Raw genomic sequence first — 26308 nt, 5'->3', positions numbered from 1 at the left:
ACCGTTTAGTATTTCACGACATCTGGAATATGTTTTGTCAAATACTGGAACTATTAATCACTGGTGTTGGCGCTTTGAAGGAATTGGAATATGTTTATAACATAGCTGTATTATAAAACATCCGAACGTTTGAAACGTTTATGATTCTTTAGTGGCATCAACACACATTGTAGCTACTACAATGTAAGCTAAATTTACCCTTGAATAGTGGACAGACACTCCAAATGTGAACACTGTTTCTGCCAGAGAACTGCCCGGCTGACACCTCGAGGAAGTAGATAGGTAGCCCAAGCGTAAAGTGGAATATCAGGTAAGGTATGAGAAAGGCACCTGAAGCGGAAACAGTCAAACATTGATTGTTTGAAAACAACACTGATCTGTCGTGATTTAGGACATACACCTACTGTTTCAAAACGACTGACTTTTATATGAAATTGATCCCGGTAAATTTGAGACTTAAAACCTCACACTGATCCGTTGTGCTAACTGCTTGCACGTGTAGGGTGAATGCTGATTATGTAACACATTCTGCTCACCTGTCACCGAACACTTCCCGACATCTAATCTGTCTCTGGTACAGGCTAAATCTACAATGTGACATGAGAATATGACACAGGCAAGAATGAAGGGCATAGAGAATTTTTTTGTGATTAACGAAAAAAGTAAGATCTAAAATATGACACATTTTACCAAACTTATTTGGACATACACCAACAGTTATATATTTTTGATAATCTTATACTCATATTTAAACAGAAGCGACAAAGCCCTTTCCATATTCATAAGAAATCTCTGCTAAAAGCAGGGTCGATTGTACAATTGTGACTATATCGTGAGCATATGTTTGTTTCAGCAGTGTTACATATGTACGATGCTGTTTGTAAACAAATCGAGTATGGGCCAGACAATCCAGTGATTGTCACCGTGCGACACGAAAACAGTCTGTTACTGCCATCCATCAGCTGATATGTTACTAATCAACAACACGTTTACTAAACTCACCTCCCCCCGTTTCTGGCACATATGTATGGGAAACGCCAGAGATTGCCGAATCCAACAGCTGCACCTATCATAGTCAGAATGAACTCCCTGCTGGAGGTCCATGTACCACGGAGTCTGTGCCCCTGTCCACTCTGCACTTCTCCATCCCCAGTGTGTACAGCCTCTCGGTCAGACATGCTTCAGGTCTGGGAAACAAACATCTTCATCAACTTATTCAATGTAGGTTATACATTTCTATCTGGAAACTATATACAAATCAAATCATCTGTCGGGAGTGGATATGTTACCAGAGAGAGTTGTAATACACAATGCCGTCAATAACTGTGGCTGACTGTTTACAAACATCTTGGGGAATGCGAACTGGTGAAATGGTTGACTCAAGTACCAAGTACCAAGTACCAAGGCGCAGTCCTACGTAGTGGTTGACATAGGTGTCTGCTTCATGGAATGATCTGTGTATATCGGAAGGAGTAAGTGTCTAGATATCTAGACAGGTGAAAGAACAAACCTCCCGTATACAAGTGTATAGTACAACGCGAAGACTTTGTCGGACTTAAAACAGACGTGAAAGATATTCTGTGGCATTTCGGGAGATAACAGGCAAAGTTGGTATTTGTTTTAAACAAAGGAGATGAAACAACAGGAAAACTGGCCTGGTGCTTGGTACATAGAGAGACGCGTATTCGAATCTGTTTAACTGCAACGTCATTGACAGTGAAGTCATTCATTGTGAGACCTGAAACTGTAGTATGTGATAGAGCCTGCTGGAAGACGGAAGTCACGAAACTGGACGATATACCTGAGGAAGTGTTAGAAGATGTTAACTGTTTATCTGGTGTTGTTTGTTTGTTGTTTAGCCACGCTGAGCAGTATTCCAGCTGTATGACGACGGCCTGTAAATAATTGTGTCTGGACCAAGCAAACCCGTGATCAACATCATGAGAGTCGATCTACGTAAAACGTAAGGGGCTCAACGTACCATGCTTTCATTTCCCTGTACGTTTTTTCCCAGTTTTCCCAAGTTTTTACGCCTGAATTGTTTATTTACACCTTCGTCTGACGTACAGTTGCCTGTAAGTTATTTAACGTGTATATGATTGGGATTAATAATACAAAGGTTGGTGCTGATGATATTGTTTTGCTTCCAGTTGAAAATCTGAATGGCTACTTTACAGTGATGCTGCTTAGTATTCGTTTAGGTCACACCCTGGAAGTGCAGCCAGCAAACCTCTGGGTTTTTTATCTCCTAAAAGGAATCTGGTATCGTTCTATCACACGATGGGGTCATTCAATATGGGTCACAATTGTGGTTGTTGATAGTAATAAAGCGTGAATCCCTCATGACGTTCGTCCATATGGACATGATATATTTAATAACTTGTTTGTAATCTAACCAAAGATCAAATCACCCGTGTAGTCTTTGACTTCAGTTATGACTGGGAACTCAGAAGAAAACGAAGACCCGGATGTGATGTTACAGCATGATGAAAATGGGCAAGAAATCGGACAAGTGGAAAAGATTGTTTGTGTATTTATTAACATCGTAATTATGGTAATATGACAGGGAAAACATATTACACTTATAATTCATAGCTGTTATACGATAATGTTTGCACCAAATAAATACATGAATACTTTCAACCTTGATATCCAGGTAAAGTCTATGTGGAAACGTTTCCACACTTGCTGCCGTGAGAGTATAATCATCATATACCGTGTTGTTATATTACTACTTCCATTATGATTTATACTGCCATTTTAACTGTATTTTTCTTTGATTGTGTAGTTCTACTCTATTGTGGTAATTACTTTAAATCAACAGCTATCCAACTACTGGTTGTACCAACGTATATCTACGTTTACGCCCATGTCAACGAGTGTTATATCACATATGTTAGGGGCAAGCACCCACCTGTCCTGCCCTGGTAACATCCACAAACATATCTCCAGCCCTGGTAACACTGGTAACATCCACAAACATGTCCTTCCCTGGTAACACCCACAAACATATGTCCTACCCTGGTAACACCCACAAACATGTCCTGCCCTGGTAACACCCACAAACATGTCCTGCCCTGGTAACACCCACAAACATGTCCTGCCCTGGTAACACCCACAAACATGTCCTGCCCTGGTAACACCCACAAACATATCTCCCACCCTGGTAACACCCACAAACATGTCCTGCCCTGGTAACACCCACAAACATGTCCTCCTGCCCTGGTAACAACACCCACAAACATATCTCCAGCCCTGTCCTATGGGTAACACCCACAAACATATGTCCTGCCCTGGTAACACTGTCCTGCCCTGGTAACACCCACAAACATATGCCCTGGTAACACCCACAAACATGTCCTGCCCTGGTAACACCCACAAACATATGTCCTGCCCTGGTAACACTCCACAAACATGTCCTGCCCTGCCTGCCCTGGTAACACCCACAAACATATGTCCTGCCCTGGTACCACTGGTAACATCCACAAACATGTCCTGCCCTGGTAACACCCACAAACATATGTCCTACCCTGGTAACACCCACAAACATGTCCTGCCCTGGTAACACCCACAAACATGTCCTGCCCTGGTAACACCCACAAACATATGTCCTACCCTGGTATGTCCTGCCCTGGTAACACCTGGTAACATGTCACCTGGTAACACCCACAAACATGTCCACAAACATGTCCTAACACCCACAAACATGTCCCTGCCCTGGTAACCTGGGTAACACCCACAAACATGTCCTGCCCTGGTAACACCCACAAACATGTCCTGCCCTGGTAACACCCACAAACATGTCCTGCCCTGGTAACACCCACAAACATATGTCCTACCCTGGTAACACTGGTAACATCCACAAACATGTCCTGCCCTGGTAACACCCACAAACAAATGTCCTACCCTGGTAACACCCACAAACATGTCCTGCCCTGGTAACACCCACAAACATGTCCTGCCCTGGTAACACTGGTAACACCCACAAACATATGTCCCACCTCTGTGGTAACACCCACAAACATATGTCCTGGTAACACCCACAAACATGTCCTGCCCTGGTAACACCCACAAACATGTCCTGCCCTGGTAACACACCCACAAACATGTCCTGCCCTGGTAACACCCACAAACATGTCCTGCCCTGTCCTGCCCTGGTCCTACACTGGTACCTCCCCTACACTGGTAACATCCACAAACATGTCCTTCCCTGGTAACACCCACACAAACACCCTGGTACCTGTCCTGGTAACACCCACAAACATGTCCTGCCCTGGTAACACCCACAAACATGTCCTGCCCTGGTAACACCCACAAACATGTCCTGCCCTGGTAACACTGGTAACACCCACAAACATGTCCTGCCCTGGTAACACCCACAAACATGTCCTGCCCTGGTAACACCCACAAACATGTCCCAAGCCCTGGTAACACTGGTAACACCCACAAACATGTCCTGCCCTGGTAACACTGGTAACATCCACAAACATGTCCTGCCCTGGTGACACCCACAAATATGTCCTGCCCTGGTAACACCCACAAACATATCTCCTACCCTGGTAACACCCACAAAGTGTTGTGTCTGGTGCATAGTTTGTGATCAACCCGTCTCTCTGTCATTAGAGTGTCCGTATTATAAGTTGTCATGTACAGTACAACCAGAAATTATTGAGAATATAAAGATTGTAATTTTTTTTTTTTTCACTTATTACTCACGTATTAAATGTGAATATTAGCAGAACATAACTCCAGATTCAAAGACAGGTGAACAGTTAGTATTTTGTCAAGTCACCATGGGCAGCAATGCAGCCTTCAATGTGGCGAGGCATACTACTGATCAAAGAAGCTAGAAAGTCGTGGTCCATGCTGTCCCAATATCGGACCATCTCTTCTTTCATTTCAGCAATATTTGTCCGATTTTCTTATTGACACTTTCCTTCATAAGTCCCCAAACATTTTGTATTGGATTTAGGTCAGGGCTATAACTTGGCCAATATTGTCAGATTTTGGGTCCGAAACCAGGCATGTGAATGCTTTGAACGATGTTTTGGGTCGTTGTCCTGCTGGATAATCCAAAATTTCCATAGAACACGTGAGCAGATGGAAGTAAATGTCCCTCGAGAATATCTGTGTACCGCTCACTGTTCATATTCCCTTCAAATACACAGAGGGGCGTTGCCCCTAACACAGATGTGCCACCCCACACGTTAAATTTCGGACTGTACTTTGGACGCTGATACAAAGGTTTTTCAGTTTGTTTGGTCCAGAATTTCAGTGTATTAGGAAACAGCCACACAGAACTTTCATCTGAGAAAATCACATTGTCCCAGTTAAAATTTCTATGCTGTAAGCACCAGTTCAACCTTCGCTCCTTTGGTTCAGGTTTCATGATCGGTGATGGAATTCCTCGACTTTTCTGCCAACCCATGCCATTGCATGCAGCTCAGTTCTAATTGTCTCCTTACAGACAGCCATGGTTCCTCTATCAATCATATCCAGCCTTAAGTTTTCTAAACTCCTTCGTTGTTTTTAGAAACAAGAATACCAAGCCGCCTCCTGTCACCGACAGTCAATTTTCTGGGCCTACCTGCGCCTCCCTGGTGCTCAATGCCATATCCATTTGCAATATTTTTCAAAACACGATAAACAGTGGACAAAGGGATGCCTGTTCTACTTGAAATCACTTTAGCTGATCTGATGTCCTTGTTATAATACTCTAAAATCAACTTCCTCTTCTCTAAATCATCCATACTGAAGATCACTGAAAATGTGTCTGCTAGCAAGTAAACAAAGGGGGATAACTCTTCACAAACTAATGAAAAAGGGTTAGCGGAGTTGTCTCTCTTGAAGGAAACCAAGCACTTGATAGCTGGTCAAGGTTGTTTATACTAGAAATCCAATTAAACAAATTCCTAAAATTCTCAAAAATTTCTGGTCATACTATATCACAATGCGTTTGTAAGAAATTGTTCAGTCTCAGAAACGAGTCGAGTTCAGTTCTGCCAAAGCATTTGATTTTTCAACGTTGTACACCACCACACCATGACAAACTTCATTTCTTGATCCATGGAGCATTTGTAAATAAACGTAGTGAACAAAGACATCCCTTCATATCTATCTTCAGAGCTTCAGGACAATTTGTCAAAAATGAAAGCAACTGTAATTTTAAGTTTACTGAGTAATCTTGCGGATCTGTTTCTTTATGAATATGCATCAGAATGTCTGCTTGGGTTAGCAAAATCAAAACAAGGTAATTTGGACAAGTTTAACTGAAGCTTATAAGAAGCTTGATATGGTTCAATAACCATCCAGTTGCCTTCTACTGATTTACTCACCTGATCTTGAAATTAAGGAGACAAGTGTGACTGCCTCTTTCATATTTAGATATATGCATAAAGATTCAGAGTGACAAAATTTGATGCATCAGTGACTAAAATGGTGTCCAACACAATTCCGTATTTTGTACAACATGTTCCGAAGTTGATTCAGCTGAAGATTTGACTAGCCCCTGCATATGTTGACGAGTGACATCGATGGAGCAGGATACGCTCACCTATCGCGAAAAACTGGTATCATCATTTGGTTATAGTGATTCATAAACACATGTTTTGCCATCGTATCTCATGGTGTCAATCACTGGGTTGTCTGGTCCAGTCTAGATTGTTTACAGATCTACAGCTGTAATACTGCTGAATACGGCGCTAAACAAACATCCTCATAAGATAGTCAAAATAATTCCATAAGATACGTACCGATTGACATCCAAAGTGTATTAAAGTTGTTTCAAAATTAATTGAAGTCCTGACAGATGTTGAAAAAAAAGCACATGAACATGTCCTGAAGCCTTTTAAACTACTGTTCAAGTAAATATGAAGCTTATTCTACAATAAACCAACTCTCGAATAATTTGTCCAAAATGAACATCCTACTAAACACCAGCAATTGCTCGGTCATCAAATGTTGGCAACCTCCTCAAAATACGACTGGTGGTTTCTAAAATGAATTACATCATATATGGATAAATATATTCACTACTCATCCCAGTCATAAAAAATATCAAATGAGAACTTTGTAATTTATTCTGTTCCAGAACTGAATGATGCCTGACCAGGGTGTGGCAAAAACCTAGCATTTGATTTGTAAGCCTGAATACCAAATACAATGGGGATGTTCGACTTATCCCACGTGTCCTGTCAGGTTTATCCTCAACTGCGCTTGTTCGCTTGTGGATTTGATTGTTGATATGACATTCAGCAGATTATCTTCACAGCTTTTGTCTTTCCTTTCACGTTTTAGTGATACAGTGTATTACATTCTTACGTTCCAGAACTTCAATTTTGACAACCCATGCTGTTATCAGTTGTCACATGTCATTCATATACCTCACTTGAAAATGGATCAACACACTTCATATTTTTATATCATCACACATTCACTGGTCCCCCTCCCCTCTCCCTCCCTCTATTGCAATAAGGAAGCTGGCAGTCCATAACACGTGTTCTTGGTAATGTCTAGGTGGTATCCACATCGTAAGGATGTGCGCGAAGGCAGATCCTGCTCCTTATTGAGACATCCATGTAGAACCTAGTGATGATAAGTACATAAGTAGGAGACTATTTTACTAGGGTGTTCTTCTTTCAGATTGTAACCTTTGAGAAACTTCACACATTTGTCGCTATCGTACACACACAAAGACTTGGATATCCCAGCCTACCAACAAGGAGAACTGGCGGGGAACACACAGTGCTGGTAAAACAGGCTCTTTGTTTAAGTATATTCTTTCAGTCCTTCACAAATATAATTCACCACCTTCAGACATGCACAACCCCTGACAAGCAGAGCAGCAATATATGGCTCCGTGTAACATTTGTGCTGGTAGTCAGAAATAGAACTGGGAAATAAAATAACACTCACATTACCGATTAAAACTGCAATGTAAAATATATACGCAACTCACGAATGTGCATATTTATAAACACAATATCATATGTGAATGGCATACATGAGCTACACGCCTGTAGTTCCAGGCGGGTCTGGGATGACCAGTTATTACACAGATTGAATATTACACAACGTTCAACGTGAGTATTGCCCACAATGACATTTAATGGTCACCTCGCCTTTCAGTACGTGAAATACTCCACCCAGTATGTATTTTGAGAATGAATAAATAAAGCGACAAAGACAACTTATTAACTTATGTCGTGTAGGTTGGAGACAAGTAGTATAAATATATATGTATTAAATATTTGTAAACTTTTGCGGCCTACCTATTTGTTGTCCTGTACCCAACCCTGATCTGTCCTTTAGTGATTGTACTTCTCAGTTGGGCTGTTCCTGAGCTCGTGGTGCATGGATAAATCACAGACACAGAGACCGATAAACCCCTATAGTCTTTACATCTAGGCCGCCGAAATACTGTCAGTCTGTGCAGCCTCTAACACGGTCATCATGGAGCCTCTGCCAACACCCGACACATACATAGCCTGACCAACACTATCAGTCGGGTTCAGTGTCAGACAGTAGAACCCCATTATGGTACTCCTGCCCAGAGCCTGCGAAGCGGTCGCCGACACCCTTGACGCTATGAAACGTTGGACCCTACACCCGCCCATAACTGGATCCACAACAACCTTCCACGTTATCACTGGTAACCCATTCTACCGGCAATTAGAAACAGAACGTTCTACCGGCAATTAGAAACACGTTCCACCGGCAATTAGAAACACGTTCTACCGGCAATTAGAAACACCATTCTACCGGCAATTAGAAACACGTTCCACCGGCAATTAGAAACACGTTCTACCGGCAATTAGAAACACGTTCTACCGGCAATTAGAAACACGTTCTACCGGCAATTAGAAACACGTTCTACCGGCAATTAGAAACACGTTCCACCGGCAATTAGAAACACGTTCCACCGGCAATTAGAAACACCGGCAATTAGCACCGGCAATTAGAAACACGTTCTACCGGCAATTAGAAACACGTTCTACCGGCAATTAGCAATTAGAAACACGTTCCACCGGCAATTAGAAACACGTTCCACCGGCAATTAGGCAAACACGTTCTACCGGCAATTAGAACCGGCAATTACGTTCTACCGGCAATTAGAAACACGTTCTACCGGCAATTCTACCGGCAATTAGAAACACGTTCTACCGGCAATTAGAAACACGTTCTACTACCGGCAATTAGAAACACGTTCCACCGGCATTAGAAACACACACCGGCAATTAGAAACACGTTCTACCGGCAATTAGAAACACGTTCAGAAACACGGCAATTAGAAACCCATTCCACCGGCAATTAGAAACACGTTCTACCGGCAAATTAGAAACACGTTCTACCGGCAATTAGAAACACGTTCTACCGGCAATTAGAAACGTTAGAAACACGTTCTACCGGCAATTAGAAACACGTTCTACCGGCACACGTTCGTTCTTCCACCGGCAATTCACCGGCAATTAGAAACACGTTCTTACCGTTCCACCGGCAATTAGAAACACGTTCTACCGGCAATTAGAAACACGTTCCACCGGCAATTACCGGCAATTAGAAACATGTTCCACCGGCAATTAGAAACCGGCAATTAGAAAATTAGAAACACGTTCTACCGGCAATTAGAAACACGTTCCACCGTTCTACCGGCAATTAGAAACACGTTCCACCGGCAATTAGAAACACGTTCCACCGGCAATTAGAAACACGTTCCACCGGCAATTAGAAACACGTTCCACCGGCAATTAGAAACACGTTCTACCGGCAATTAGAAACACATTCCACCGGCAATTAGAAACACGTTCCAGCAATTAGAAACACGTTCCCGGCAATTAGAAACACGTTCCACCGGCAATTAGAAACACGTTCCACCGGCAATTCCACCGGCAATTAGAAACACGTTCCACCGGCAATTAGAAACACGTTCTACCGGCAATTAGAAACCCATTCCACCGGCAATTAGAAACACGTTCCACCGGCAATTAGAAACACGTTCCACCGGCAATTAGAAACACGTTCCACCGGCAATTAGAAACACATTCTACCGGCAATTAGGGAAACACGTTCTACCGGCAATTAGAAACACGTTCTACCGGCAAACGTTCCACCGGCAATTAGAAACACGTTCCACCGGCCGTTCAAACATGTGTCTCTCCGTCTGTCTGCCTGCCTGTCTGGAACACTGGGGCCTCACTGTCACGTCCGCCCATCAACCTGTCTCACTCTTCTATCGGTCGTATCTATCTATTGCGGTCTCTCCCGTCTGTCTGTCTGTCTGGAGCTTTGCATCTTTTATGGTGGAATAAGAAGAAATGCACTTGGCGTCCTCTGAATCTGTCACGTCCACCCATCAACCTTCTCAAATGCTGTATGGATCCCTATATCAATCTGTCTCTCCGTCTGCATCTGTGTCTTTCCATATCCTGGAACACTGGGGTCCTTCACTGTCACGTCCACCTGCAAAGATCAACCTTCTCACATTTGTCCAGGAAAGGGTATCTATTTGTCTGTCTCTCCGTCTGTCTGTCTGTCTGTCTGGAACACTGGGGCCTAACTGTCACGTCCACCCATCAACCTTCTCAAATCTATCTATTTGTCTGTCTCTCCGTCTGTCTGTCTGTCTGTCTGTCTATATATAAAGGGAAATGATCAGATGGATTTAACTCTACTTTTTCAGTCTAATGTCAGTTTTACATGGTCTGTCAGACTGTGAGGAGAGCCCAGGTTGGTGCTTATCCTTAACGTTTACCACTTTGGTGGAACTCACTTGACTTGACCCTTCTTGATGTGGTCACATTGAAGGGTCTAGAGGACTGTAGTCCTTGGAATGAGTCAAAGAATCACACAATAACACATTTATAATTAATGGAGAAAGCTGTATGAGCATGCTGACAAAAGGAAACAAGCTATTTTCATGCCGTTTTGTAGAAATGTCCATTCTATAAACGAAACCCAACAGCTGGTGTGGTAGTGAATAGGTGGCTGACTCCAAGTGTGTGGGTTTGAATCCCGGATCGGACTCAAAACCCAAAGGTACCAGAATTTATACGTTAACGAGAAAATGTAATTACTAATATAACATGTCATATTTGACCAGTTTCTGAATGGCACTGGGCATTCATAGTTTTCGGCCATGGGGGTTGTGCTAGTCTGTACGTCACAGGGAGGTACATTAAGTACTCACATCAATGGAAAGTTTATAGATGCAGACGTAGCTACTGACAAAGCAATGTTATGCAATTGACAATTGTATCATAAAAATAGCTACAGTCAAATACCCTTGTGTCCGAGGGGACCCACGTAAATACTTCGAGTCTTCCAAGGGTCGACACACCCGCAACTTAGAATTACGGAGGAACAAAGCTTTTACATCGGGACAAACGCAAGGTTTAAACATCGACAAAAAGGTTCGACACTTAAGTGTTTGACTGTAGTAGTAGTGAGTTTAGTTTTACGCCACCTCAGCAATATTCCAGCTATATGGCGGCGGTCTGTAAATAATCGAGTCTGGACCAGACATTCCAGTGATCAAAAGCATGAGCATCGATCTACGCAGAACGGCAGTACACACAAAAGAGGGACATCAGAAATTGAATGACTGACTGACTGACTGAGTTTGGTTTTACGCCGCTTTTAGCAATATTCCAGCAATATCACGGCGGGGGACACCAGAAATGGGCTTCATTCATTGTACCCATGTGGGGATTCGAACCCGGGTCTTCGGCGTGACGAACCAACGCTTTAACCACTAGACTACCCCACCGCCCGAAATTGAATGACAGTACAAAAGAATGACAACAGTGGATAGGAATATTTGGTGCTGTTAATAGTTTGAGTATAGCGAGAACTTGCTAAACTGAATTAAGTGCAAACAGTGGAATAAATATTAATAACATTAAACATGATAATAATGAGACATTTTTACAAACATGCCAGTCACGTTTGCAGTCTGATCCATGTTGAGCATCAGCAATAATAATGGGGTCTATAAAAGTTTAAAATATTATGGATGTCAACATCCATATTTTGAACCTGATGAAGAAGTAAGAATATACTCCGAAACGTGTTCCAACACAATTTCCGATTTTGTCTCAAAACCATCCTCTTCAAACGAGCATTGCACTAAGCGCACATGAGCAGGACTCTGGATATGAAGCGCTATACAAATGTGTAATTTGACGGATTGATTCTTCATGATATAGAAGTTGATTTTCTGTCAATTTTCACTTTATATGTGTATCACTTCTAAATGCTGTTCGTAGACTTTATATATTGCCTTCAGTACGGTTAATTTCAAAATTCAATTGCAGAAAAGGCAGGCTTGGTGGTGGTATCTTTGACAATGGTACTCCTGGGAGGAATCCCAGCGTGATTGGGAGGTTAGCCAATATCGGAGTTCGCTGAACCCTGGTCTGCTGATCTTGATCTTGACCGTACCGATCCTCAGATGATCATGGTTTCAGGCTGAGTGAAGTTGAACGTCGAGATGTGACATCCTAATTCACATCGGGGTATCGACGATCCTCCTGAGAGTAGTTGCGAGAGTTGGACCACTACGAATGTCGATCAGAAGGAGAATCAGACGAGTCATTCGGGGTTCCAATGAGGGCCAATCGCCAGAGGATTGGAGACTGCAGTGTGGAGTGAAGTTCTTCGGAATACACTCCGGGAGAAAGAACTGGACGTTCTCAATGGCAGTCGACGATTGAGGCGAAGCTCCGTCCCTGACAATCTCCTTGGCTGAGATTAAATTAAAGGTTCAGCCAAACTGGCGTCCGATGGATGCAGTCTGCGACTCTGCGGACATACGATTATGTCAAAACTTGCAAAGCTTGCGACTTCAAACTTGGATGCAAACATACAGCAGGTACTCTTCTGTCAAGGAGTCTGATACTCCGCCATCGTCAGGTGAAAATACGGGAGGCATAAGGTCCGAAGTAGATCAGTCAGTCCATCTCTTTGACTTTAAGTCTAAACAGGGTTCTTCTGGGACTTGTTCTCGGAGTCGACACTTGTGAAAAGAGAGGGTGAAGGATTCTTCCTGTTAAGTAGGCACACTGAGCGCAACTTTAGAGAAATATAGGGATTTCATCATTTAGTGATGTGTCTACTTCAGTGATTGCCAGTAAGGCCAGAACGCATGAATCATGAGAGGCAGAACACATTATGGATATATATACACAAAGAAGTTAGCTAAGCACCCCGACATATCTCACGATTGAATAAGCCCCGATCCTAACCCTTTGGAGCATGTCTGGGACACGATTGATAGTCGTGTGCAACAAAGGGATCCTGCTGTACAGAACCTGGCCCAATTAGGAGCTGCTTTGCACAAGGAATGGCGTAGACTGGCCCTTCAGAGGATCAGGAGGCTGACAGTGGGTATGAGGCAGAGAGTGTTGGCTGTCAGTCACATGGAGGTTACACTCGGTATTGACCTTGAATCGTGTAAGACACGCAAAATGACATTTTGAATGTCCACATTTACCAATAAATTCAACATTAAACATTCCAGGGCCATACTTGTACAGACATGGTTTTGTATGAAAATCAGGGGTTTGTTTTTCCCATCGTTGAAAACCTATCATTGCAAAAATACAGGGTGTGCTTAATTGTGTGCGTGCGTGTGTGGTTGTGTGTGTGTGGTTTCAGGTTCAACATATGGAGTCAAATGTAGGGTGTTTCTTCGCGTCATGTATTGTTTAATTACTAAGAAAGATAACCACACAATATTGGACAACGTTTAAGGCAACATAGCCTTGAGATATCCAAAGGGGTCCGTGTCTTAATCAATTACGGAGTAATGTAAAACTATACATGTTTATCTAACAGTCATTGTAGGTTGTGCCGAAAAAGGTCCAAACTCTGTTTTACAAATGGACCTTTTTCAAGCAATGAACAGAAATTATGAGAGCTATTTTTAATTAATATACCAATTTCGTGTTTCTCACAGACATTACCAATTACAAGCCATGACGTCAAAACAAAATGTGTCCTTTAGAAGTAATTCTTTACATTTGACTACAAAGCTTGCATTGCAATAGTAGTGGTGCAACAAGTCAGTTTATACTGACAATCACCATCACATATCTGACAGGGCTATCCATTAGGACTATTACTCCTTTTTTATGTATTTCGTCATTTCCATGACACATGCTACCATGCTTTATCACGCAAAGGTAATAATAATGAAATTAGACCTGAGAAAATAAGCTGAACGCTCTTAAAGTCAAAGCCACAAATACCTACGCTGTGCCCGTCCTCTCGCATTCTTTTGGAGCTACTGATTTGACAAAACAAGAAATTCGAAGTATTGACACGCTCATACAAACAATCACATCAGACGATAGAGCCCACCCTCGCCCTTCCCTCAGTCGTTATTTGTAAAATTAATGAGTGAGTGAGTTGGGTTTACGCCGCTTATTATCAAATTAATGGGAGGGCGTGGTTTCATTACAGACTGTTTTGTGTACTTATCCACACATTTGTCTGATGATTCCCCCGTAGGGCATGTCATGAAGACAAGGCATTCCACAGTTAACTTTAACAGCCAAGGATGATGGAGAAAATTAGGTGTCAACCACGTGTTGTGCCATTTTAAATCAACACAGGATGTTTTCCAAGGAGAGTCTCTCTGAACGACCGCAGCACTAATTTTATGCGCAGTGTGTTGAGGTTAAGAGGAGCCATGCTGAGCGATTCGCGGACCTGAAAAGTGGAACAGAAGGCTTCCTGTTTGCTGCTCAGGACCAGTCACTTCCCACTCGTATCCTTCAAAGTGTTATTTTGCAACTAAATAAGAACATGAAATGTAATGAATTTAATTAGACTGTTCAACACCTTGTCAGTGGATGCCTACCGTTGGCACAAACACAGAATTTTAATCTACATGATAGCGTTGATCGGTCATTATATTTCTGTCTTCGCTAAAAGTTCACTTTTCAGATCTTATGAAAACGATGGTCAGAAAAACAGCTCGTCATTGCACAGGGGCAAAGAACTGACCAATAAAGAAATCGTTACGCTGGCATGTACATCATACTTATTTCACAAAACGTTGTAGGAATTCATGCTCTTGTTCGGAAATCCACGATAAGACTCATGTTTCAAATTCGGAATATTTTAACCCTGTTAAAGATCAAATGCTAAATCCCAAACGTATGTACATTTGACATCAAACCATAAGGTAACATTCATATTACGGGAAAGGGATGATTCACATAGATAATTTTAACTGTGTTCTTCTTGCACACCCATTCTTTCATCAGTATCTACATAGGTACCAATGAGTAGAATGAAAAAAAATATCATTCACCTTTACAACATCATCCACACATCTGTTCCAATATATGATAAACAAGGAAACAATCAATGATTCATACAGAGTTTATTGGGTTGTTGTAAGGGACTGTGAGCACTGTGTCACCTACAGTACATAATATGAGGGCTGCTGGGGTTACATGAATACATTAGGGACCCCTCAAGTACTGTCAATCTGCTGGAGAGAAACAAACATATTTCTTTATAGAACAGACGATTGCTCGTATAACAGTCGAAATTCCTAAAAAATGTAATTACCACATCAAAACAATAACAAATCCTTAAGGTTCTTAAGTTGTGTATCAAAATGAGTGAAGCTCCATCTGACTTACATCTGATCGAACCAACTTTTGGATAATTCCGTGAGCCAGGTTCCATGGGTTTACCTGAGGTCATGCTGTGTATATACACCTTCTACAAAGGGGGGATGTTCATGTGGGGCCCTGTATCCCCAACAACTGTTACAAAATACAGCTCACGAGAGAAAGAGCTGGAATAAATGCTTTTGCCAACATTTTTGGTGACACTTCAAATAATTATCTGAACCAAACATAAATCTTCAACAAACATACAAAGACAAATCATTGGTATATGACTAGTTTCTGGTTGAAGGTAGAAACCACGGAAATATGCCATTTCAAATGTTTACCAGTAGTAGGCAAGAAAGTTACTGGTTGCAGCTGACACTGATGTTCATGAAACTATTCAAGCTCTTCCATGGTAGGCCATTCATTCAATCAAAGCTCTTCTATCGTATGGCATGTAAACAAAGCAACACAGTTAAATTAATGCAGTTCTGTAACAAATCGACAAATCAAAACATTAAAAATCAACATTTAATATTAAATTAGAAACTGAGAAAGTAGTTATTTTCAACATGAAGGCGGTTCAGATTTTTAAAAAATTCAGTCATTCAAAAAGTCCAAAGTCAATTTCCCCAGCAAGTTTTCCCTCTAAGCTGTCATGAAGACAACTTCAGTTTCCGCATGTCATGTTCTCTAATAACCACTATCTCTCTTCAGACGTCACCAGATGGATATCTGCTGTCAGAGACTGTTTGCAAAATGAACATACAAAATATGGTACAAATGATGTGATAGCCGTATTAAAGGGACACAACAGATAAGTTTTCTCCCAAAACATGTTTAACATACTGTTAGTTAACATTGAATCATGCCCCAAAACATGTTTAACATGCTGTTTGCATACATAGAATCATGCCCCTTAAGCACCAGAAGCAATAGGCAGCCTAAACACAGCATTAGTTCAATAAACACCTCAAGATGATACAGCACTGGCTTCATAATTAACATGATACAGGAGACTTGTTGGAGGACAACATTAACTAATAAATATTTCTTTCGAGTCATATTCACATGTAATGTAAGAAGGGTTAGATTACTGTTCCTCTTTACGTAACAAACAATGGCTGAATATAGCATATGAACGGCTTTGAAGATTATGCTGATATTAGTTACAAAATACATAGCTCAAACTTAATAAAATCAGATATCTGCAGACATATCAGACAGCTATCCTCATGCTTGGTTGAGTGGCATTTTAGAAGTTGAGACGTACAATATAGAACAAGTTTTAAGGATAACAACTTCTTTATTTTGTGAGTGCGACATTTCGATACAGATTCTTGTACTCTTGCTTGACAACGGTACAAGAATCTGTATCGAAACGTCGCACTCACGAAATAAAGAAGTTGTTATCCTTAAAACTTGTTCTATATTATCCTCATGCTGTACAGCATGCAATCTATATATTGTGACAAATTGCCGACAATGTTTGAACTAATATACATACAATGTCCACACTACCAGTTACGCTCACCTAACCTGTACTGGCAGTGAACACAGATTAACTGCTGACAGCCCCTTGTGTAAAGATACCGCTATACCCCAATATTGATATTCACATTTGTACTCTCGGTCATCCATGTTAAATCATCATGATCAAGGGCCTACACTTTGTACTCTGCAATCTAATCATGTGAAAACATGTGCAGGTACTAACATGTTCTAATCACCATGTAATACAACATATCAGTAACAATTGACCAATTGTCCTAAAACCATTTCTATTTTAACAGTAATATTCACATAGATGTTTGTGTCGCAATCTCTAGGCCAGTATTGTACAATGGCAGCATGTCGGTACTAAAAGATATGAACCAAGTACATTAAAAATACAAAAAGAGTATATAAAAGTTCTTCCATAAATAGAAGAAACAAGTGATTATGTATAACGGTACAAAAATGTATAAGAATAAATAAATATGATAATGATAGTGAGAGGACCAGGATGATATGGGGTCCTACCCTGGCAAGCTGCTGTCCGACATCTCTACATTAGGTAATCAGTTCAGTCAAGAAACAGAGATTTCAAAGTCTCAATTGTTTTATCTCAAAGTTTCAGTCTTATTCTACAAAATGTACCATGAGCTCCTTCTGGAGTCTGCTACAGGAGGCTATACCTCTTTGGGGTTTTTTCATGAAATGATTTTGTTTTACAACAGGATATCCTTATTACTGCCTTCGATAAAATAGGACAATGATCTTGCTTGTTCACCTTACAGACAATCTCACAGGGTCAGACATTGCGACTTGTACCTTATGAGACCATGGCTCTTTACAAGCAGGGTGATCATTTACTCTTTCTTATACCCACAAAAATTTGAAATGAAGTCACTGTTAGTTTGCCTGGCCACACAGCAGCATCACAGAGGAGGGTCCCAGGTTCTGAATTACACAGGAAGTACATGGTAGGCCCATGTCTTTGGCCAGTTCTGAAGATATGTGTCAGAATGTTTCTGTGATCAGACAAAACAATAACCAGTAAACTGGGGTGGATATGTACTGATGGACAACCATGAAAGGTCTATTCTTTGTTTGGTATCCTGTTTTGCTATGAGGAGAGTGTATGAAATACGCCAAAAACACAGACCGACATCAGGGCTGGCAACTTCAAAAAGTTACCAGCCCAAAATGGATTTAACCAGACGAGACGCTTAGATATGGTGAATTTACTCACATGTATGAAACTTGTACCATTTTTACCAGACCATCGGGCAGGCTAGCTGTAGATTTAGACCGTCAGAAATCTAGCTCGTCTCGGGCGGTGGGACTGGCCTTATTTCTTACACTGTATGAGCAGAATTGTAAGTGACAGCGTTATGAAAAATCCAATTTAAACGAGACAATCCAGAGACTGACATCATGAGTCGATCCAAGCAACTGGAACATGATGACACCTGACCACCTGATCCACTTTGTTGTCTCTTACAACAAGCTTAAGTTGCTGGGGTCGGAAATTATATCATCATTGGTTGAAACGTATAAAACTAACTTCATTAGACCCAGTATCTTGTGTCTTGTCTACATGTTCAAGACCACAAAATGCCACACTGGGCTTTATAGACTTACAGCTGCTCATGTATGGCCTCAACAAACATGGAGTGAACGTGTTATCAATCCCTGCTACCATCAATGCGTCTGGAAAGATCGTACAGCTACCACAGAGGTGCTAAAAACATCCACATGAACACGTTGTTTGAGAGAGAGAGAGTGGGTTGGGTTTTATGCCGCTTTTAGCAATATTCCAGCAATATTACAGCAAGGGACACCAGAAATAGGCTTCACACCTTGTACCCATGTGGGGAATCGAACCCGTGGTTTGAGAGTGGAAGCTACAGTAAGAAGCTACATTCAACATCAGACCAATAACATTAATATGATTGATAAGAAACGAAAAGCAGTGACCACTGTCATACAATTCCCACTGGTGTACACAAAAAGATTAGCATCTCTTGGCACCCATCACAAAACCAGTGTCCAGGGCAGTTATCCAACTGGAAGTATAAATGTAACATTGGATAATGTAAGATGCTGATGGAAATAAGACAAACTACTGAAACATGGATGAATATCGTCCTCAACATTACTGACAGGGGCTGCTCAACATCTGCTGGAACCTAGTTCCAGTTCATCTGCATGAGTCTTGTTGTACTGGGCATGAGCATTAGTCGATGTGAATACATGTTATACATGGAACTGAGGTAACAACACGCTGGACTGACTGGCTGACTGAGTTTGGTTTTACGCCGCTTTTAGCAATATTCCAGCAATATCAAGGCAGGGGGCACCAGAAATGGGCTTCACACATTGTACTCATGTGGGGATTTGAACCCGGGTCTTCGGCATGATGAGCCAACACTTAAACCACTAGACCCCACAACATGCTGGAGGTGACGGGGTTTGGTGCCAGATATCTGTAATGTATGATGGCAGTCTGGAGAACACCACAGACAGCTAACGGTTGATGATGGAGATTCAAGCCACCTACAGCAGCAGTAGGATTACTCATAACCTCACCACTGCTGACACGGATGCAGCACAAAGCCGTGACTGACTGAGTTGAGTTTTAAACAGCAGTTAGCAATATTCCAGCAATATCACGGCAGGGGACACCAGAAATGGACTTCACACATTGTACCCATGTGTGGAATCAAACACTGGGTCTTCGGCGTGACGAGCGAACGTTGTAACCACTAGGCTACAACACCGCCCCTCAGCACAAAGCAAACATTTAGTCTCTGGAATGAATATATATAACAATGTGTTTGTTAACTTGTCATGCAGACAGGAGCCATGAGAATGTGTTCAGTTCCAGACTGGTGCAGCTCAAGTAATGAAGGTGTACTGGGTGTTTTACCATATTTGTGAACAATGGTCACAGAAATGGTTAGATGACAAAACAATGAAGTCTTGCTGACTTGTTATCAAACCATCAAACAAAGGATGGAGACATTATTGAATCTTTCCAACTGTTGCAGTTGTATTCAGAGTAACGTAACACACAGCACTACATTAACAAACCAGCAGGTGCCAATGGCTATAGTACTTTCGCATCCTTCTAAATACTAATTCTCATCAAAATATTTACCTGTATTTTGGCAGAGTGACGTACATACACTTATCATGATAAAACCAATCTTTGGCTAATGATTAATACCATGGAGAGAGAGAGAGAGTATGGTTTTAAGTTACTTTCAGCAATATTGCAGCAAAATCATGTCAGGGCACAAGAGAAATGGGCTTCACACATTGTACCCATGTGGGGAATCAAACCCGGGTCTTTGGCGTGATGAGCGAGTGCTTTAAGGGGCACCCAAGAGCATTGCCTCTTCTCAGCTGCAAAGATCTGTTCATTTGGTTTTGTTCAAAAACAGTTTTATCTAAATGACAAACGGTTTAACAAACTACGCATCTATAAGAGCCAATATCCAATACCTCCCGCATCTCGTCCCATCCCATTGCCTAAGTAGAGAATTTCCTCTAACATCTTGTAAGACTTACCTCCTTTGTTGAACACACCTGGAGACTATATGAGACTTCTATCTGAATAAACTGACATAGCTGAACGGTAGTAAGAGAATATTTGGTTACAGCTTCTTTATCACACATACACAATGTTTCCAGGATACATCTTGCCCCTTCAAAAGCTGACGACAATAAAGAATCTGTTATCTACAATGTCCATGTCAGGATCATATCCAACTTCTAAATGCCTTTGCAATGGTTTCTGCATTGAGGAGTCTACATAACCAGTAATAGGCTGGTCACAAAGCAGTCAGATAGCGGAACACAATTCTGCATCTAACAGTCTCGACTACCACGATGCGTCTACACCAGCAGGAAGCACTGAGTATTGAAAACAAATGCAACATACACTGACTTGGGAAACACACATTTGATTCTCATTTTAAAATATGCTATATGACTATTACATCACAATGCCCAAATAATCACTACACAAGTGTCTGGCTGTGAGGTTTTTCGTCACTTTAACACAATATCACAGCAAGTGACCTAAGAGTGAGTGAGTGAGTGAGTCATGCTCTTCACCTCAAGGGCTAGCAGTTCGGTAAACCTATATTTACCCCTGGATCCATGACTATGGTTGCCAAGATCTTAAACTACTCACCCTTCATTTCCATTGGCTAATTTGATTTGCTACGCTGCTTAGTGTAATGAATCAGTCAGAATGTGAGTTACAAAGCAGCCTCAATGCTGAGTTGGCGATGTCAATAAAATGGTCATCATGATAGTGTTTGCCAGGGGTTAGTGTAAATCCCAGAAGTATAGAGTATGTCAGTGAGTCTAGTGAGTCAGTGAGTGAGTTCAGATATAATGACCAGCAGCTGGGTAATGTCCATGTCAACTAAATGTTGGAGGAAAGCCAAAGTGACCCGAGTTTCTTAAAAGTATGCAAAAGTATGCAGCCTTTACTGGAAACATGATATGGGCAAATATAGAATAAACTCACAGTCTGAGGTTTCTGCCATGTCAAAGGGAATAAATCTGTGACATCTGAGACAACTGCTCCACCTATGCACCCCATGTGATGCAGCCAACCTTGATGTCTTAATTCCCACATACTGCCAACATGATGAAATGACTCTCCACACAAATGAGACAAAGCAAGGTTAAAGCATGCTTCAAAAGATAATAAACATTGAGAGACAGGCATAGATCAGTCACAGAGATCAAAGATGTTGAAAATAATGTTGCATTTTGATCAAGGAACTACGGTAAGTGAAAGAACCACTTGTCACACTTCAACAGGACATGGATGAAGAAGGTATAAGGTGATCGTTCATTACACTCAGAAAAATCTTGTCATGGAGGGATTGTGGTGATATAAACCATATGACGACCATAATGAGATCTGTAACAGGATATACCATTGTTATCATACACTGATGAGATACATTGTAACATTCTGCATCAATATATCATACAGTGATCAGACACACTGTAACACTCTGTATCAATACATTATCAACATGCAGTAAATTTTCACGTAGCACCAGAGGCAGATCCAGGACTTTCAACCAGGGGACTGTACTCTGCCCACACAACATGGACAAACAACATGTGCACCCCTCCCATCTCCCCTAGTCCTGATCCGCCAGTGAGCATAACAGTAAATTTCTCTGATAACAATCAGCCAGGATGTGGAACAATTCAAGGGAGACAATCAAATCTAACCTGCTACATTGGTTCATCAGTCATGAAGGGCAAGGATTGTGCCAGTTTTCATAATCACATAGTGTTAAATCATGGAAACAGACATGGAAAGTTTGTAATCAGACTGACTACAGGATCTGTTCTAAATCATGATGAATATACATGAGGAGGGACTTCTCCAACAAACCGAGCCGTCCAAGGTTAAAATATTCAATCCACTTTTGTAATGCTCAGTGGTGAATGAGCAACGATTATATATCTATACATAATGTTCACATATGTTACATAGTCCTATATATACCACAGCCACTTGTACATAGTCCACATGTTCTCATTATATACTGGCACGTACACAAACAGTATTCCTTAACTACCAATTCCAAGTTTCTGACCAACTGGGCGAGATATGAAGCTGCACAGCTTCCACCTGGAGTCCGGAGACATGTTCCACAAAGCTGTCTAATACAAAGACCATCATAATGTCTGTATACTAACAACGACCGTTGCTCACACTTAACTGAAACATGTGACATGAACCCAAAATACTGGGTTGTTGGAAGTTTTTTGTTTATATTTAATATTATTCTAATGTGCAACACAGATGACTTCACCTGATGGAGGAGTAAGAATATACCCCAAAATGTAATGTTCCTCAAAATAAAGAAGTTGATATCCATAGATTCTCGCCTTGATGGATGACTTGTTCAGATCTGACTTGTAGTCAGACAATGACATGTGGAAGCATCCAATGTTTTTTTTAAATGCTGAAGATGGGTCTCATGACAGCTGTTTCCAGCTGTGATATAAAAACATATGTGTCACAAGAGAAGGAATGGGACGGTCAGGTTACCTGATTTTTTGGCCAAAGACCTCAATGAGTATCAACCATTAAAATATCTGTAGTGCGGACAACACCTGGGTGAAACTAACACTTACAAAAGCTGTAGAACTAAGATGATAGAGGGGTTTCTGGTCTGGAGTTTCTAACTGAAGACTTTCAGGAACTCGACCAGTCGGGTTTAGACTTACTGTTGGACTGAAGCACATGAATTTGCACAAAGCAATTTATTGAATCAATCTTGGTACTAATCTGAATCTGGAGTCCCCATACTCCATCTCGAGACCGCCTCCGTGGTGTAGTGGTTAGAGCATCCGCCCGGAGATCCCCAGCCGCGTCATACCAAAAGACGTTAAAATATGGTACTTGTTGGTCCCTGCCTGGCGCTCGGCATTAATGGGTCTAACAAGGACTGGTCAGCTCGGAGTCAGTATAATGTGTCTGAGTGGGGTATTCATGCTTCACTGCGGCATGGTATCTCAGTGGGCTAGCACTATAAAACCAGCTTCAGTCTGGGCTAGTACAAGCAGCCGCACATGCACATACACATGCATGCACGTCGTCATATGAGCGAAATATTCTCAAGCACGACGTTAAACCCAATTCCACCACCACCACCACCCATACTCCATCTCGAGATAACAGAATTCAGTTTCAGTACAGTGTGTGGTCAATGCAAATCCATTTCAGACATTACATACCAAGATTGCGAAACAGTCGAGAATTGTGAAAACTACTTTAGGGGATGTTACAAAAGAATCAGGAAACAACTGCCAAATATCGAAAACAGAAAGCACCAGAGAAACATGTTAGAGCTGTAGAGGGACCGGTCTTATGTGTCGCCACTGGGAATGGGAATTAAACAACCTCACAAGAAGACACGGCAGATGTTAACTCAGAGATAACTCAAGAGGAAACATATCACTCACTTTCCATCAAACCTATGTCAGCTTAAAAAACTGTTTGGCAGTCATACTGTAAGTTGTAAATTCACACTCATTCAAACACAAATACAAACGTTGTGTCACAAAACAATTGTAAACCTTCAACATGTTCTACACCTCCACTAACTCGATATATTTTGATTCAGATTGAGATTCCCGTGGACTGGACTTCCTAGTCATGACATGTCGTCCATGTCGTCAAGGTCGCTATCATCAGCATCTGCAGGGTCGTCCAGAGTGAAGGATTTTAAACTTGGTGCTCGCCCTGTCGACATCGGCTGACTGTTTCTACGCAATCTGGAAAACAGGGAATATTGTCAGATCCTAGTGAGCATAATGTAAGATTTGATTTCACTTTTATTGCTGTTTATGATGCATTCAGCAACATTCCAACAGTCTGTAAATAATCAAGTATGGACTAGACAAACCGGTGATTGATACTTTGAGGTATGATGACACCGCCACCTACACCTAGTTCAGATTTACAGGGGCCAACTTTTTCCTCAGAATCCCACCAGGTACAAACTAGCATCACTATGGGGGACCTGTTCCAGCTCAAGAGTCAGGGGTGTAAGAGTATTCAGTGTACCTGGACTGTAGGTGTTCCACCTGGACCTGCAGGTTGTCCACCTGTTCCTGCAGCTCATCGTTTGCCCTCTGCAGCTTCCTCACGCTGTTGGCCTGCGAGTCCACCTAGAAACACACCAGGGAGAGAAATGCCATCAGTTTCACATAAGCCACAGGACACTCATGAAGGCAGTTAGGTGCTTATTAAATAGAATTGGTTTGATGTGTTCGTATTACCATTATTTTCAAGTCTATTTGAGCTATGTAATTTTCCATTGGTTTGACATGATTAAAACTGTGAAAAAACACTGATATTTCATTTGAACATTATTTTTAAATGTGTCCGTAAAGCACTTATAGTCAAGGAATTTTACTTTCTGGAGAGTCTTTCATTGTGTGATCAACTGAGAACTAAAAAGAAACATACATTTTCATACAGACATGCTTCAGGGAACAAAACAAAGGTTGGATTACGAAATATATATGATACAAAATTGAAAATTTTACTATAAATTGTATATTTATATACTTATACTATCTCACGGTATGCACCTCTCTTCTTCTTCTACGACCATGTGTGGAACCATAGGCTAAGTTGAATCAAAAGTTATCTGGCCTCTGACCCCGCTCCGATAGCAGTATCTGTCAATCATCTCAATAAGCGTGCAGATCGCTCAGATGATCACGTGACGTTCTGTACCTGTCATTCTCGTCTTGGAGCTTCCAGTAATCTGTGATGTGGGGGAGGTCGGGTGGGTATCCATCGCGTGAGATAGGATAAGGATATAAATATACAATTTATAGTAAAATCAGGGTATGCACGGTTGCTCAACTAGTTTAACGTTCAGTACCAATCCCCCTAACTTACCAAAGGTGAGAAAGGACTTAGGAGCGGAACGCTTCGAGAACCATGCCGGTAATCGGAAATCAACACTTCACTGGCGTAATTGCTCAGAGAGTAGAGGTCAGTAAGCGGAGTGTCGAGCACCTCTGCATGTAGCACAAGACTGGCCTTTCAGTCTATCGAGTCATAACTATGACAGTGCAGACACGCCCTAGTACCCTAGGTGAGGTGGTCTATGCCCAATATAATCCATACCAATAAGAAAGATAGGACCAATATCTTTCATGATATGGAGAATGCAAAACCTACTCGAAGGTAGGAACTGCATCTTATCTGATTTTCGAGCCGATGACAACTGCTACACCAGACTGACTGACTGACTGAGTTTAGTTTTACGCCACTTTTAGCAATATTCCAGCAATATCACGGCGGGGGACACCAGAAATGGGCTTAACACATTGTGCCCATGTGGGGAATCGAACCCGGGTCTTCGGCGTGACGAGCCAACGCTTTAACCATTAGGCTACCCCACCGCCCCTGCTACACCAGAACCAATGGACCCAGATGGTGAAGACCTTCCACGTCAGTGACAGACAGATCGCGGGGGTAGGGTGAGATGAAGACCGAGTCCAAACTCCAAAAACAACCCTCCATGATGCCGTGATGAAAACAGTTCTATGTCGCGCCATCGTAGAGGTCAAGGCTCTTGTCTCATGAGGGTTGGCCGTAGTAGGAAGAGGAAGGTCAACACAGGCGT

At 41.7% G+C, this 26308-nt stretch overlaps 1 protein-coding gene and 1 long non-coding RNA gene across 2 annotated transcripts in view; both read right to left on the bottom strand.

Annotated features, from left to right (window-relative positions):
* Positions 1-517: 517 nt before the first annotated feature.
* On the bottom strand, positions 518-16201 carry LOC124253817. The gene is made up of 3 exons (XR_006892304.1): positions 16125-16201; positions 1828-1834; positions 518-528 (listed from the first exon to the last, which is right to left on the bottom strand). It is a non-coding gene; the product is annotated as an uncharacterized LOC124253817 (long non-coding RNA).
* Positions 16202-17731: 1530 nt separating this feature from the next.
* LOC124253816 (coiled-coil domain-containing protein 102A-like) overlaps positions 17732-26308 on the bottom strand; it is a 31005-nt gene continuing 22428 nt past the window's right edge. Inside the window, 3 exon segments of the mRNA XM_046687663.1 lie at positions 17732-23468; positions 23824-24437; positions 24730-24833. Coding sequence (XP_046543619.1) covers positions 24317-24437; positions 24730-24833 — 225 coding nt within the window. The 3' untranslated portion in view covers positions 17732-23468; positions 23824-24316.

This window comes from Haliotis rubra, unplaced genomic scaffold (genome assembly GCF_003918875.1).
Source record: "Haliotis rubra isolate DU_JTF1 unplaced genomic scaffold, ASM391887v1 Scf555, whole genome shotgun sequence".
Taxonomy (NCBI): domain Eukaryota; kingdom Metazoa; phylum Mollusca; class Gastropoda; order Lepetellida; family Haliotidae; genus Haliotis; species Haliotis rubra.
Note: the sequence above shows the minus strand (reverse complement) of the source record. Positions and strands in the feature narration are given on the sequence as shown.